The sequence below is a fragment of the Eutrigla gurnardus genome (assembly GCF_963514095.1).
Source record: "Eutrigla gurnardus genome assembly, chromosome: 3".
Classification (NCBI taxonomy): Eukaryota; Metazoa; Chordata; class Actinopteri; order Perciformes; family Triglidae; genus Eutrigla; species Eutrigla gurnardus.
In genome coordinates this window covers 18,496,032-18,512,378 of record NC_139917.1, presented here as the reverse complement: position 1 = coordinate 18,512,378, position 16,347 = coordinate 18,496,032, and the positions used below count along the sequence as shown (strand labels likewise).

General features: G+C 41.7%; 1 protein-coding gene across 4 annotated transcripts in view; it reads right to left on the bottom strand.

The window, feature by feature from the left end:
• Positions 1 to 1,006: 1,006 nt before the first annotated feature.
• cnnm2b (cyclin and CBS domain divalent metal cation transport mediator 2b) overlaps positions 1,007 to 16,347 on the bottom strand; it is a 32,943-nt gene continuing 17,602 nt past the window's right edge. The window contains exons 2-8 of one of the 4 annotated variants that reach the window (XM_084005226.1): positions 10,869 to 11,012; positions 9,224 to 9,361; positions 7,428 to 7,597; positions 5,923 to 6,016; positions 4,689 to 4,751; positions 2,922 to 3,100; positions 1,007 to 2,495 (exon numbers count right to left, since the gene is read on the bottom strand). In XM_084005226.1, the coding sequence (XP_083861352.1) occupies positions 2,211 to 2,495; positions 2,922 to 3,100; positions 4,689 to 4,751; positions 5,923 to 6,016; positions 7,428 to 7,597; positions 9,224 to 9,361; positions 10,869 to 11,012 (1,073 nt within the window). In that variant the 3' untranslated portion in view covers positions 1,007 to 2,210. Of the gene's footprint in view, positions 2,496 to 2,921; positions 3,101 to 4,688; positions 4,752 to 5,922; positions 6,017 to 7,427; positions 7,598 to 9,223; positions 9,362 to 10,868; positions 11,013 to 16,347 lie in introns of those variants that run through there. The other 3 variants (XM_084005224.1, XM_084005223.1, XM_084005225.1) reach the window with 3 other exon arrangements.

Genomic DNA, 16,347 nt, shown 5'->3' with positions numbered 1-16,347 from the left:
TGTTGCCCGTAAAGGTGGCAAGAAAACTGCCAGCATATAGTACATTTAATGTTAATGAACAGGCCTGGAAGTGGAATCAAAGTCATTTTTAGTTAAAGAGTAAAAAATCTACACCCCTACAGATATGAAGTAAACAGAATTACTCTATTCTAAGACTTATGTAGCTTTAGGAAAAATGTCAAGCACACATACAGTATCTTAAAACTCATTCCTGTCTTTATGAGGTAAAACAATAAGAGCAAGAAGGTACTAAAGCCAGAATAAAATGAAAATACTTCAAGGAATAGTTTGACATTTACACTTATTTACTTTCCCGTCCAGAGTCAGATGAGATCTCCTCGTATCGTCTCGTCCAACTCTCAGCAAGAACGCAAATTAGCTTGTTTCCCAATTCCCAAATTAGCTTGTGAAAAAAAATTAAACATATGGGTACAGTGTTCCTAAGATAAAATGAAATCAATATAAATATCTCTTCGATAGCAGCCAACATTTGTGACAAATATTTTAGATTTTTGATCTGAATTAACTCGATAATTATTAAACACGGATTATAATCTATATTGGGTCGGGAGCCAAAATGTGGGTCTAGTCTCTTTCACATTCACTGCTGTCAAAAAATAGCCTTTAAGAACTGACCCACTATAGCTGTGCACACATGCAAGTATCACACATGCGAAATAATAATAATAATAATAATAAAAAAAAAAAAACACGTTCACACATAAACAGTGGAAAAGCATAGCTGTATATCATTCATGGACATGTTTAATGTCGAGGTTACTTTTTGTGACGTTGATGATGCTCAACATGTTAGATGAGGTCATTAATACTGTGCAATTATCAAGTTTGATTATGCGTAAAATTGGCAACCCCCCCCCCCCCCCCCCCCCTCCCCCCCAAAAAAAACATGACACACAACCTCCACATGCATAGGTATGGCACTTTCACACCCGCCACCCGGTGACCCCCCACCCACCCAAAAAACCCCACCCCTCTCCCTCCGCTACACTGTGGTGAATAGTCTCGTCAAAATTATATAGCAGACGTTGTGTTTGAGGTCAAAGGATGCAAAAACATGAAAGAGACAAAGAGAAGGAGTGACTAAGGACAATTTTGCTTGTGGATGGCTGCATTAAAAAAAAATTAAAACATACATATACATACAGTACATACATACAAATATTCTGTCAATTTTATAATACAGTGATTTTTTTAAAATTTATAATCAACTCTTAAATAAATCGCTGTTCATTGCACTTTGTTAAAAATAATTAATTATATGATTTCTCTTAAAGGCAATAGTGTGATTTTTTTTTTAAAGGTGAAAAAGATAGTACCATAAGCCTGATTTAGGATAATAGTAAAAATAACAAGATCTGCAATATACATACTGTATCTGTAAAAGACCCTCACCTCATATACATGAATGGATGTTTCGTCTCCATATATGTAGCATGTCCTTTTTGATATGACACGTGTGCCCCACGCACACCTTTTGTGTACATGCTCGTATGCCAGTTCATGTCATATCACGTCTCCACGCATACATATATACATACAATATTATAAAATAAATAAATACAGGAAAACATTCTTGGTTCGTGGATTGACGTATATTTTCAAAGCGGTTTTTGGTGCAGTCTTTGACCAACCGTTCTCTCTGCTTGTTTGAGTTTGAGTCCTCGCTGATGGGATCAAGAGTCGACTGAGCCTCCCTGAAAGATTCACGGGTGGGGGAGTTGCATTTGTGTGTGTGTGTGTGTGTGTGTGTTTGAATATGAGTATATGTGAGCAAAAACCATCTGTGTCCAGTGTACGAAAGGGGGACCAAAGTCTTTGGCCTGAGGATGCACTCTGTTGTCCTCTAGTCCAAGTCACTGCTATGAAAGTGTCCGATTGTCCCAAAATAGAAGCTCAGTCACAGGTACCGTCCAAGTGCACCCTCTGTAAGAGGGCGTAGTACAGCAGGGGTTCTGACAGCGTTCAGGTGGGGGGGCGTTCAGGGTGACACAGCACCCGTCTTCCCCACTGCCCCTCCATGAAAGGGTCTCACTGACTGACTCACTGACTGACTGGGGGCTACTGGTCGGAGCAAAACCCGCACTCCACCCGCCTCCCCACTTTCCCTCATCTCCGTCTATGCCGCCGCTCCGTGTGTGTCCACGAGACAGGGTGGAGGGATCTGGGTCTCCACCGGGTTCTGCGGGGGGCTAGATGGGTCCCTCGTTGTGGGCGCTGTGGTTGCTCCTGCTGAGGCCCACACAGTTCTGCTGTTGATTGAGCAGGTGGGATGTTTCGTTGGCCACGGTTACGGACATGGCAGGGGTGGTGCTGGTGGTGCTGGCCGTGCTGGTGACGACGACGGTGGGCGTCTCCCCGCCGTCGTGGAGTTCTGTCAGCGTGAGCTCGATCTTAGTGAACTCGCTGTCTGTGGATTGGGGTGTTTTGTCCATCCGTGACGCCATCACGGCGTTCTGGTACTGTTGCCGTGTTACCTAGGAAACAGAGGGGATGGAGGCACGATGAGGTCAAATGTCACAGCAGAGGGTCATGGTGATTTTGTATCGTTTCTGAAAACCGTGAGCCTTTTTTTTCATTTGTCAACAAAGACACACAGCTATCTTTTAAATTTCTCTTTCACTTTAAAATCATGAGGCAGCATTAATTACTTGTTTATTTGGGGGCTGGAAGAACACAAAAAAACATTGACATGTTATCATCTCCTTACACGTCCAGCAGAAATGGCCCAACATTATCACTCATTTGGAGTCGGATTTAGCTCCACGTTTGGTCTAGACTGCTTTTAAACACTTCTATTAACCCTTTTCTCAACTCTATTAATATATTGCCTTCTATTCTATCATCTATGTACACACGGGAGCCTCGTTGTGCCTTTCTTGCCCACCTGCATGTGTTCTCACCTTTATAAACTGCAGGTCTGAGCGTGCTCTGACCGAGTAGTCCGGCACGTAGATCTGCAGGAAGGAGTTGAGCTGGTTGTTGCTGCTGCCGAGAGTCGGGGTGATGGCGTCTATACGATCACTCCTGTTCAGGGAGTCTGAGTGGTTGAGTCCAAATGGCCGTGGAGGAGATTTATTTTCTGGAAGGAGGTGATGGGAGCGGGAAATACATTTAAACCCCCACAAGTAGTGATGCAAAGAAATTCAAAAGTATCAATTGAAACATTTCCAACCATGGCTTATTAGGGATCACCTGAAACTGCTCGATCCAACAAAAAAAAGAGTCTACAGTCTACTCTCTGCTAAATCTCTTCACACTTCACATGGCATATATTCTAAACGGGGATGGGGAACATTGTAAACATTATACCTTGTTAGCATTGTCAAGCGGGCATGTTAGCATGCCAATGTTAGCATTCAGCTCAAAGCACTGCTGTAAGTCATCAGTCCAGTACACTACATCATCTATTTGAACACACATATATCAGAATTCCCTCTGAAAATACTGGAGCTTCAGCAGCACGTAAGTTCCTGTGTATTGGTTACGTTTTTCCAGGTCGAGTGTTCGACATTAGCATGCTGTGATGTATGGAAATCTAATTTCTACGCAAATCTTAAGGTGAGCGGAGTTTCATACAACAGCAGGTATTGAGACCGTGGTCTCCAGTGATGCTGAGTGCGTCCTTCTATGTTCTACCACATAGAAGACTTGTTCCGTTTAGTTTTTTTTTTTTTTTGTTGTATTTTTTAATTAAAGCCAGATTATGTTTTCCACTTCTTAAAGAAGCCTAGTGAAAATCACACACAACAAAGTGGAAACGGCTTGGCCTACGCTAATGCTACTACGCTGACTGGAATGTATGTAATCCCATGTTGGAATATGTGTGCGACTGAGAGTGTGTGTGTGTGTGTGTGTGTGTGTGTGTGTGTGTGTGTGTGTGTGTGTGTGTGTGTGTGTGTGTGTGTGTGGACTGAACGCAGTGGGCCAAAGACCTGGCATGTGAACTCTTGCGGATTAGTACTCCACTTTCTAGGGGCCGCAGGGGCCAGGTCAAAAAAAAAAAAAAAAAAATCAAGGATACACACACATAATGCGTTTAGGTACATGCAGACACACACTCAAACGCGTGCACAACATGGTGCCAAAGCAGGGTGAAAAAAACACGTTCAGAGGTGCACTGTAGGTCACTGCTAAAGAGAGTGTATTTGTTCAACTGCATTTCCGGATACACATGTGCCTTCGCATGTGAACATATGTTTACGTGCGTGTCTTTGTATGTGCGCTCAGTGGCGTCCTGCAGGGGGCTGTAGCTGTAGGTCTTGTTTATGTAGTCAGAGGGTTAAAGGTTAGGGGCGAGCGGGGCGGAGCCTGGGTCCACTCTGGGGGCCTCTAGTCTCCAACACCATTCAGCCACTTGACTAATGGCTCAGGGGATGAGGGTGTTAAGTCTCGATCTGAATCCCTTTTCCTCTCGCCCTCCTTCTCTTTCACTTAAACACGCATGAATATACAGTACGCGTCGCATTCAGGTACAAACAGAACAAATAAACTACTCACTTAGATGATTGGAGATAAAAATGACCAGACGTTCGTGTCAGTTTACGCAAAAATGTTGAAAATGTCAGCTCAAATATCACCATTATGTGTCGCACCTAACTGGTGGTGATATTAGCACAGGATCATACGTGAGGATGGGTGTATGAATACATGGAAAAATAACACTGTACCTGGAGATCCTGCTAATGACTCAGCCCTACTGACCACGAATGTACGAGACAGGGAGAGAGGCACTGGGGGGGGAGGGGGAGAGAGAGAGAGAGAGGTTGAGAAATCATCAGTACATACAGTATACACACATAGTAAACTTGGATTAAATCTGGTAGAAAAGCAACGTCCACACAGGAGCAAACTGCCAGTCAACTTCATTGCCAGTGTGCGGATAAAGATGTAGTCAAAGAAAATATTTCATTTCAAACGCATAATTTTATATGATTTGTTTTTAGATTTCTGGCTGCTGGGCACCTGTACACATGACAGGAAGTTTATTCGACTATTTCACCAGTAGGTGTCTCTCAGATCTCACCAGCCATGTGACTGCAATAGTTGAAAAAGGCTAAGAATAGTACTGTAGTTTATGAATGAACTGAGAGGACTCACTTGGTGACGCTTTCTCATGATGTCACTGCAGGACAGCTTTTTTAGCCTTACAATCGTTGTTGACAAACAAAGGGAATGTTGGCCTTCCATTGCAGAAGGTCCTAAACTGATCCGGTTTAGTGACATAAGCACAATGTGGAGGCATATAGTGGACATCCTCACATCGTGTGTACTGATCTTGAAGTTAGAACAAATAAATATGTAAAATCTACACTGTACCGTTTGTATTTTCCAATACTGGTGTTGATTTGATACCCACGTTCCTAATACCAGAACGGTACTTCTTTTGATGTTTTACATGAAGGAATATGAATGTTTCTCTTCAAAACCCCTTTTTAAATTCAACACAAGGTTATGTTTTCAAATGTTAAACGATGTAACAAGCAGAAACAGAATCAGCTGTACAACCCTTGTTTACAACACTACGTTTAACAACAGTGTAAAATTGGCAATGTTACGTTCTAATCAGAAATGATCTGAGCAAAGATTAAGTACAAAAACACATTTTTTTTGCCTCTGTTGGACACATTTCAGTCAATATTAAAGGAGCAGTTAAGTTTGGTACCCAGCTCTAATTGTGACTTAATTTTATTGGAAATAAGTGACATAGATCCCAATGTGATTGGCCTACATCTTCATGAAAGAGTGGAGATCTGCATACAAAGCTGCATTCTTCTAATTTACTCAATAATTAATGTTATTAGAATTAATGTTTCAATCCAGCCATTTTTTTTTACTGAAACATTCTTAGAACTTAGATTTTATTTCGTATAAAAGCCGAGGTGTGTGGGTCAGAGATCTTACCTGGCGAGGCTGTCAGAGCCATCATCCCATAGAAGGAGAACGGTCCTGCTTCAAACTTCATTCCCTCTTTTCCCGCCTCCACCTCCACTTTCCCCTGTGACAAAAAGATCCACAGACCACAGATAAAGAGTTAAATTATCTATATTCTTCCATTTGGTTTCTGTCTACATGTTAAACCAACACAGTTTTGCATTTTACCATTTCTAATCCATCCTTTCAGACCTTTCACACTCATTTCATGTCTAATTGTCTCAATTGCAAATTTTAAGTTTGGCGCATTAGTGCTAGGTTGTGTTAATTATCCTTTCGATCTAGGATTTCCGCTGCAGCTTTGCACACATTGGTGCTTTGTTACACTTTCACCCTATCCAAATTCTGCCACTTTTCTTGCTCAGATATATTTATTCATCCTACCCCCCCTCTTACATTTCCCTTTTACTTCTTGTAGAAAATCCCTACTCGGTTTAATAGCTCTCAATCTGCTCTAAACCCTGGTCTCAAGGGCAGTGACCTCACACTTGTCCAATCTGGACCTAATTTGATCCAGCGCTATTACACATATTGACTGATGGGAAGGGGGAATACACAAAGTATGTCAGTGAGGTATTTGATTGCATTTGGAAAAATGTCTTTCAACTCCACTTTAGCGCCAGTGATTTGGGACTTCCCTGGATCTTTAGCCTCTTTAAAGACTTGATACCAAATAGAGGAGGTGCTATCAATGTATTCAGACTATTTTCAGACTGTGAGGCGGCATGAGGGTCAGCAGCAGCACTTGTTCTAATTTGCTTTTGAATAAATAATTGTCACTCTATAGCAGTGTTTCTTTTAACTGTCTGCATAGAGAGAGTGGCTCCACTGTCTTTACATTTTGAAGTACAGTACAGTAGCATGACATTTGGTTAATTAACAAGAAAACATGGAAATACAAATATACTTTTAATTTGCATGTGGTGTTTCTCATTAAAACTGACTACTGTCATCAATCAAAACAGTACATAACAGTACATTCTTAGTACATTTTGAAGTGTTACAGTGAGCATTTGTATTACTAATGAGCTGTGAGCATTTGTATTACTAATGAGCTGTTTATCTATGGTATTGGTGCTTGCTTTAATCCAAACTGCCCTGCAGTAAAGTCATACCATGCATACCTTTTTAGGATGCGAGGCCCCTGTGGGAACAAACCTGCAGTACAGCTCTGTTAGATGGATGGCTATACTGTGAAAAACTGTGGGAACAAGGAAAACAATAGCTTGTAGTACTAACAGCAGCATGTCCCTGTCTTAATTGTGTTTAGTGTAACGTATAGTGTGTTGGTTAAGATACAAATACTGTTACTGTTCTCCTAATGAATGAAATGTTCTGTAGTTACTGACATCAATTCATTGTGTGCTGTAAATAGTTTCAAACACAGGAAGTGAGCAGCAGGTCCAATGTTGGACATTTGCAATATGTCCTTCACATGTTTTTTGTTTTTTTTTAAACTCACTGTGTCCACATACCTGCAGTACGAGGATGAAATAATCCACGGGCTTGTTCCTGTGGAAGAGGTAGTGCTCTGCCGCCCGCTTGTTCTTCTCGTCGTATTTCAGCTCCTGGATGACGTTGGGGTGCTTCAGCAAGCGCAGCAGAATCTTTTCGGACATTTGCACAGGTGCGAACGGCTCAACCTCTAAAGAAACCACAGAGAGAAAGAGACTGTGAGGATTTTGAAACGTGAATTATGGCCTAATATGCGCACATGTGGTGGATACGCGAATCAATATTTGAGAGCTTATAAAGCGTGCTGGTTGGACAATACAAGCAATTTGACGATGCAACATAAATAAAGACTAAACAGCCTCATGCAAAAAAAACACTCATAAGATAATTCATTCACCAATTCCCTCTGCAGGTATAAGGAACATTCACAAGTTGTCCAGACCTGTCGTATGACTCAGACAGTCGATCTCCACAAGAGGGAAAAAAACCCTCATTTGACTCAGGAATTATAATGCCTTCATCGGAATGACTGTGGAGTAGAAATCAACTGGAATCCATGTGATGTGATGTTATCTGTTATCTGTGCAGTACAACATCAACACCACAGCAACGTTTTTTCCCCCTTTTTAGATTTTATGATTTTCTTGGCATATTTGGCACGGCAACTTATGCGCTACAGTTTCGTAGCTGTTGCTCTTCAGGTGAACATCCAACAGTGATGCATCCCTACTCTACTGTGATGTGAAATTCTTCTTTTTAATTGTGTATCACGGACAGAGCTGAACAAGTAGCCTTATATGGTCATTTTAGGGGTGTCAATTATGCTGACATCTCATGAACGGGTGGCATTCATCATGTTGAAACCACTAAACCTCACAGAAAAAAAAAATATCTCGCACGAGGCCGCACACGATTCTTGTTATAATTATTATTAATAATATATATCTGTGTGTGTGTGTGTGCCTGTGTGTCTATATATTTAGTACATCTGTCTGAGTGAACTAACATAAAAACCTGACCAAAAAGTAATTTAAACATTTTTCAACACTGTGTCAAGATTGTTACTTGTTCAACCACCTAATGGGCCAATCAGCTCCTTCAACTGAGCAGCAGTGATATGTGTCAGCTGGCTGCTGGCTCCACCACCAGGAACTAAACTCCCTAATAGCCTTCAGAGGAACTTAATCAACGCTTAGCTGCTAGGTCAAAGTTCTGAAGCAAATCCAACTGCAGTGAGGCATAGTCAACCACTGCTGCTGTAGTAGCGCTGGGATATTCTGCAGCTTGTTCAGAAATCCATTTCCCGAGGGAAAGCGGGTGAAATAGTTCACATTTTACGCTAAGAATGTTGACTTGTGTGAGAACCCCGATCACAGGCCCAAAACACTGGATGTGATGTCACTGAGGAACGTGTGTAAGCAAACAGGGTGGTGTTTTTAAAGCTGTGAGCTAAGATCTCAACATGTAACCTTTAGTGCATGATACGCAAGCAAATAGATGCCTGTGTTTTTTTTGTTTTTTTTGGGGGGGGGCATCCCGTGCCGCGCTCCTGAGAGGCCTTCCACCTCTTCGTGCACATACACACACAAACTTGCTTGTTGTGAGTCCTCACACAACTCATTCCCTCACACACACACACACACACACACGCACAAACAACAGATACTCATTCTACACACATACTCACTCCTCCCTGCACCCACTTGCCCAAAAACTCAAAGCACATATGGGCACACACACACACACACACACTTTACCCACAGTGAGGGGCTGAGGGCACACTGGGGGAAGTCAAGCAGCAACGCAGCCCACTTGCCTGTTGCTAGGAAACGCAGGGTAGCCAGCAGAAGCTGAGGTGATATTTTAACCTTCATTTCATTGTCGGTAGGCTTGAAGGCTGAGAAATCCTGCTTCCTTTCCCGATGGGTGATTTTCTTCTTCGTTTTGTTGTCGGCTGAGGAGGAAAAAATAAAGAGTCGGGGTAAGACACGAACTAAAAAAGTGTGTGCAACTGCAAAAGGTCAGTCCACGCCACTCCACAGACAGTGAGCAAGTCCTGCCGGGTCGTAGGGTGACTAAACTTGAGTTACCCAAAGCTTATTGCTTTTTCGGGAAATGTAGCTGTGGCGTTCTTCTCAGAACTAAAATAGAGCTATAGGGGGCTACGTTGTTAGTTTAGCACATTCTTAGCATTACTTAAAGCTATATGTATTAGGGCAACAAATAGACTGGCACATACTCATGTGTGAAGGACTCATGGTTTGGTATGATACATTAAAAACCTGTTCAGTTTGACAGGGATGTAATTAAAACAAAATATCTGTTCCACCCTGGGGCAAAAGGTGAGAAATATGTTCTCTTATTGGTGCACAACACCAATAAGAGAATCTCCTAATTGAAACGCATAAAGCAGTTTTGAAGAAGTAGAATCTAGTTGGTGTAACATTCTCAGCTGGCCACGAAAATTAAATGAAGCACTGTCACAGAAATTGAGTTTATATTTATATTTTTTTAAAGCTGCTATAATTAATATTTTTATGTAAAGAATGAAATTGATGAACCCATATTTCACCTCAGCTCTTCCCCCGCTTTTACATTTTTCAGCTCATTGTTTTGGTTTTCTCACACACACACCTACACCTTCAGCAGACATGGAGCGGCAGCGAAATTCTCTCTATATTCACAAGCTAGTTGCTAACTAATGAGCCTGATGAGCAGGTAGTGTGCAAGAGCAGAATCTGTCGGTGGAAAGCATTGCCGAAATGCAATCTCGGAAGCCATCGGCAATCGTCTGAAAGATCCGCGTTCATATGCAGTGTTAACTAGTTAGTTGTAGTAGTTTGAATTGGAAGTCTTATCCCGGATATCCGTTATCTGCGTATCCGCTGGCTACACCCCCTGAAACATCGGCCAAATTGTTGTCAGACCAGCAGCCGATGGAATCTGAGATGGATTGGTTTTTCAAAGCTTGTTCAATAAAAACAGCTGCCTGCTGCATCTGGAAACGGTGTTGATGAAAACCAAAACGATGTCCGAAAGACGCTAAAACGCTCCACAGAGCAGCGAGTAAGTACAGGGTCAGCTGATAGTCCTCTGTGGGTTCATCTCAATGAGTGGCACCTTTCACAAAAATATTGATTAGTGCAGCATTAATTATGCACTTCCATTGTTTCATGTTTGCAAAAAAAAAAGAACTATTCAGAATTAAAAAATGATCAAATTTAGTTAAAACCAAATCAATGTTCATCGCCACAATACCTTTTGTCACATGGTTTGTGCCAAGACCACTGCTATTTTGTCTATCAGCACTAGTGTTTACTTGAAGGCCTCTGCAAGTTTACAAAATTGTATATTTGGGTAAATTGGCTGCATTTTTTAGAGTCACAAAAGTAAAACATTGAAACATCGTGCCTTGAGGTCTTACAGTCTAAGTGGGTATGTGGTTCGAGACGGGAACCTACTGTACAAATCGGTCTCATCCAGGATCTCTGACTTGATGATTTCTTCGATAACATCCTCCAGGGTGACAATACCCAGAACCTCGTAGAAAGGGTCTCCCTCACCCTCATTGTTCACCCTCTGAACTATGGCCAGGTGGGATTTACCTAGCAAAACACACACACACACACACACACACACACACACACACACACACAGATACACAAACACAGGTTATAAAGTTAGGGTCATATAATGATAATGATAAAGGGAGTTAAATATAGGTCAGGCATTGATGGACAAGGGAACAAACGGGCAGGGACACACTGATCCGCTTTATAGTGTAGCATTTGAACATCAAATATCATTGGTATTTTAACTGTTAAATAATCATTACGTCACTCAAGTCAGGTAGTGTTCTTGCTGAGACTGCAGTATCACAGCGGTCTGACAATCCAGATGACATAAAGTGATCTGTTCTGCTGTTCTCTGGACCAGCAGAAACAGCCGGAGAGGCAGACAGGCGGACTGACAGTCAAACAGTCCTAAATTGCATCATACGAGTCCCCTTAGCCCTCCCTCCCTCCACATCTGTGTTCCCAGGACCCTCCTGAGCTGTACCAACTGGAAAAAAAAAGAGGAAAAGAAACAAACTGCCGTGTATGCAGAGAATACTGTCAAAGCAAAATGCTAAACAAATTCTTTGTCTTTTCTCAGCTTGTGATCATTTAAAAGGAATTTTCCAGAGGCCCAGGCTAATATTAGCCCTTGCAAAATGAAGTTTCCATTCTGCCCCAGCGATATTCTCACCGAGCGAAGGAACAGACCGAGCGAAGCCTCCGCTGTGTGATCAGATTGTCTCGGAATGGGCCATTTGCATGCAGATACACCTAGGTGTAAATAATAGACGTCAGCGCGCTTGTGTGTCCGTGTGCATGCGCGGTTGTCAGAGTGCACGACAGTAAGGGTGCACGAGCGTGCATGTGGTACAACACAGGTACATCGGCGAGTCGGTGCTCGCACGCTGTTTCTGCTAGTGTCGGCTGCTTTGGTGCAGGCAAGCAGAGGCTGAGAGGGCCGAGGGCTGATCACCAAGAGTGTTTTATTGCACTGCAGCTCACTGCAAAACGATGTGCCGCATACAGAGGCCGAGAGTCTGAATGTGAGAATGTTATGAGCATCACATGTGGAAGTGATGCTTTCAAGACATATTCTCAGGTTACACCTAATAGGCTGGCAGGGTAAGATCCCAAAGAGGGGTATAAATAATGTAAACACCAGAAATCCACTATAACAAAGCGTCTGCAAACAGCAAGCAACATCCAACTGGTATTTTCAGTATTTTCAACAGTAGCTTTTCTATTTCTATTAAGATGTCAGTTGTCATCTTGAGCATATTGCTTTATCACTGTGGGTTGGGTTTAATTAGGACAAACACAAATGGAGCCTCAGTGGGTTAAAGCAATCAGGCCTCAAAAGTCCTTGAGCAAGCAATTACTCGAAACTGCCCAGACAACGAAAGGCAAATGGAGTGGCCAGTCAAGTGCAGTACAGTGAAACAGATGCTTGCTTCCTTCTTATTAATGGCATCGACTCCATTCATGGCAGGTTGAGAAACAAAACTTTCCAATTAAGGTTTGCAGGCAAAGAATGGCAACATTTATGTGTAACTGTAATCTTAAAAGTATGAACTGAACATGAAAACTCAGACAATATGCCATTTCAGCATAAAGTAAAGTAACTTCACAGCCTGCTGTATTTGTTATCTTATCATTTAAAGGAACAGTTTGACACTAATTATCTTTCTTTATTAGTATGATAAGAAGAGCTATACTGCTTTCATGGTTGTACGACAAATATGAAGCTCAGAAATTCACTCTCTTACGGAATCATGTTGTGATTAAATCATATCAGGATATTGTGATACACAATGATGTCGCAACTGATAATAACAAGCACATACTCAAATGTCTCAGAAAATCTACATTGATATGAATACTGCTTATGGGAATAACAAGGTGTTGTTGAATCAAACTGTTGTCTTATAGTCTTTGTGTGCATGTATGTAAACGCACTGGACATATTTATTAATATTTCCTCTATAAGTTCACTTGAGGAAATAGTCAGTTGTTATTATTTAATTTGCACAGCGTATACAAAAGCTTTAACATGTGGTCTGGTCACAGACTATTTAGTTATTGAATTACCAAAAAACATTTTTGATACACATCGTTATCGAGATATGAAATGACTTATATTGGGATAGAAGATTTTGACCTCTCGCCCAGCACCATCTACCATCACCTCTGAAGCTCACTAATTAACATGTTGTATCGATAGGTTGTATGTTTACAGAATAAACAGACGAGTCATTATGCTAAGCTAAGCTAACCAGCTGCTTGCTGTAGCTTCATATTTATCACACAGCCATAAAAGTTGCATTGATCTTCTCATTTAAATTTCTGCAAGAAAGCGGAAACTATTGTTTTTGAAGTTTTGTGACAAGCAATACTTAATAGTAGTAGTAGTAAGTTAATCATTTAAAAACAAGGTCGACTGACTAACTTTTTCCAGAGCATTTAAGCCGTATATACGAATGAATCATTCTCACAAATGCATAATTAACTAATATCATAACCAGATTTACTGGATGGCTGTGATCTCTCGCCAATCAGCTGTTATCACATAACTGAAATCTCAAACCAAGGTCACATGATGACAACTGTTCAACTTCTTTAAAATGTAGTTGAAATCTCAGAAAAAATCTGTCATGTGGACCTTGGGTTGAGATTATGGCAAGGTCACTAACGAGATTTTCACAGCATTCTAAACAATATCTAAGCCCACTGGATATTTTGTGTTAAAGAAAAAAGGCTCTCTGTATGGAATGAATATAAAAACGGGAAAATGACAGGACAGGAAACCACAACCTCATGAAATTAAAAGTTAAATCAGATCTCTGACGTTTGGACAAAAAGTGAGTGAATGTATTCGATTGAATATATTGTAAAACTGTTCTTGTAATTATGTCCGTCCCTCGGGGAATGACAGCTTCAACATTAACGGAGGAACAGAAGCAGCCAGTGGAAAAGTACATCAACATTTCGGCCCAATCCCCAATGTCCACACTCAGGGACTCACAGACTTGGAGGCACGTTCCCACCAAGTCCGAGAGGGTTTAGGGCTGTCCCTCTGTCAAATCGTTGAGCGCCTGACGGCTCTCTTGTAGACATTTGAGCCCTTTATGCACACTTTCCGTAAGTCTGCATTTCTACAGATTTTGCATGAGGAAATGACCCACAATTCTTAGCGTTGCAACATTGAACGCAGGGTCACCAGGGGGAGCCCGGAGGCGTAGAATAAAAGGTAAAAGTTGAGGACGGTTGTTGGTGCATAAAAACACAGCAAATCTGGGGCATGCAAGCAGAGGCAATATTAAGGGGTGTTCACACCGAACGCGACACGCATTTTTCACACATCCAAGTGACATGAAAGGTCAATGCACATATTGACCTGCCGCATATTCACAAGTTTCCTGCAGCGCAAATCGTGCGTTGGACGCAAATGAGACAAAATGTTTAATTTTTGGAGTTCAACTCAAGCAACACAATTTGAGTTGACCCTCTGACACAAAGTCAATCAGCGTTGAGATCCTCCTCACGTCGTCAGTGAATCGGTAATGGAGGCAAACACAGTGTAGCGGTCTGTGGTCTCCCGGCGCTGTGAGATAGTATCTTACGTTTCATACAGAGACTGAACCAAACTACAAACCAGAGACTGTCCGTGGTACAAACAACAAGGTCCCTGCCGTATTTATGTAGAGACAATGTTATATTCAGTGTTTACGGAGCAGCTACGGTGTTAGCATAGCTTAGCTCTGAGCGAGCCGAACGCTAAAACAAGCAATTTTAAAGTTATTTGCGTATCGTCTTAAGAGACAAACCATGACATTGAACTTTATACCAATCGTTGTTACTTCGACAGTCTTTATCCGTGTATTGCAGTTAAATCAACCAGCCGATCTCTGGCTTGCTATTCAGAGTAAATACAGCTCTATGAGATTCACCGATCCCCCTCCGGGTTAAGTAATAAACTCATTTCAGCCATGAATGGTGAAACATTATTGGTGTCTACACGGAGTTAAGCCTCTCCGGCGCGTCCAGCCGATGGAATTCAACTGACACGCGAATAAACACAACTGATTCTGCGACCAAACTCACACGACAAACGGTGTGAAAACCCCTTTACACACCTGGTGTATTCATCAACCATTTCTTTTACTTGCCTATTGCTTGCTGAAACTGTCTTGACAAATTGAAACCCCAAATTGTAGGTTTTTGTGCTGTCAAAGTAACGCGCTGTCCCATTCTTATTTATAAAATGTCCAGCCCTTGCAGCCTCTCGTACTCAACCATTTACCTGGTGACGTCCGTTAAGTCCCTGAAGGTTCAGGGCTTTAGGCCTTAGGGGACGTTGGGATAGGGCCAATGTCACCTTTTGTGACATAAAACAGGGCTTGACCTCCAACCTTTATGTGAGCCAACTGATAACAGGTGGAGGATATCACACACAATCTGTCCTGCACTTCAAGAGGCCATGTGCTCGCACCCACTATACACACAAATGCAACAGCGGCGAGTCACTTGTTTGACAAGGTAAACTAATCCCATCAGGATGTGTTCACTTTCCATCACCTCCTTCGACAGAGGGGTTTACTAGGGGTTAACTATTAGAGATGACCTATTGTAAGAGCTTTAACGGAGGCTGCATGGGTCACTAGTTTAAAAAAAAAGAAGAGAAAAGCATGTTTATGCAAAGTTGGAGAGTGTATACTTTAGTGTCTGTACCACGATATAATGTCAAGAGAAAGAAATGTGATTAAATTCCATAGAAGTGACAGCAAAGGTTAGTCTAGACAAGTGTAGTCTGTTATATATTACTTATTTATTATTAGTGACAAGAACAAAAAACATCAGAAAGTTGACTCTTACAGTAGAATTTAACCTTTTGTCAAACTCATACACTTTCCAAGGTGGACGGCTAGATTTCATAATTACATTACATTTATAATTACATTTACTTTGGTCTGTAGCGACTTTGAAAAATAATAAACAATAAGATGATTTCAAGTGGTCTGAAGTTTGAAGTCTATATTAAGTCTATTTCTGTCTCTATCAATGTCTCTCTCTCTCTCTCACACACACACACACACACACACACACACTCTCTCTCTCTCTTCTTTCGCACAGTAGCTCCACTCCAAATCTGTTTTGTCTTGTAATCCCACGAAATGAGTGCATACTTTCCAGTTTCCCACAAAGACAAAATACCACACAAGCGACAGAAAAAAATGCAGCTTCTGTCTTCCATAAATATATTAGGATACAGCGACAGCCTGTTTATTCATAGCTCCTTGGCTGCTGCTATGGCAGTGGGTTTTTGCGAGGGGGGACTGGAGGTAGAGCGAGGAGGCTGACCCTCTGGAACCTCTGGAGCCTGGAA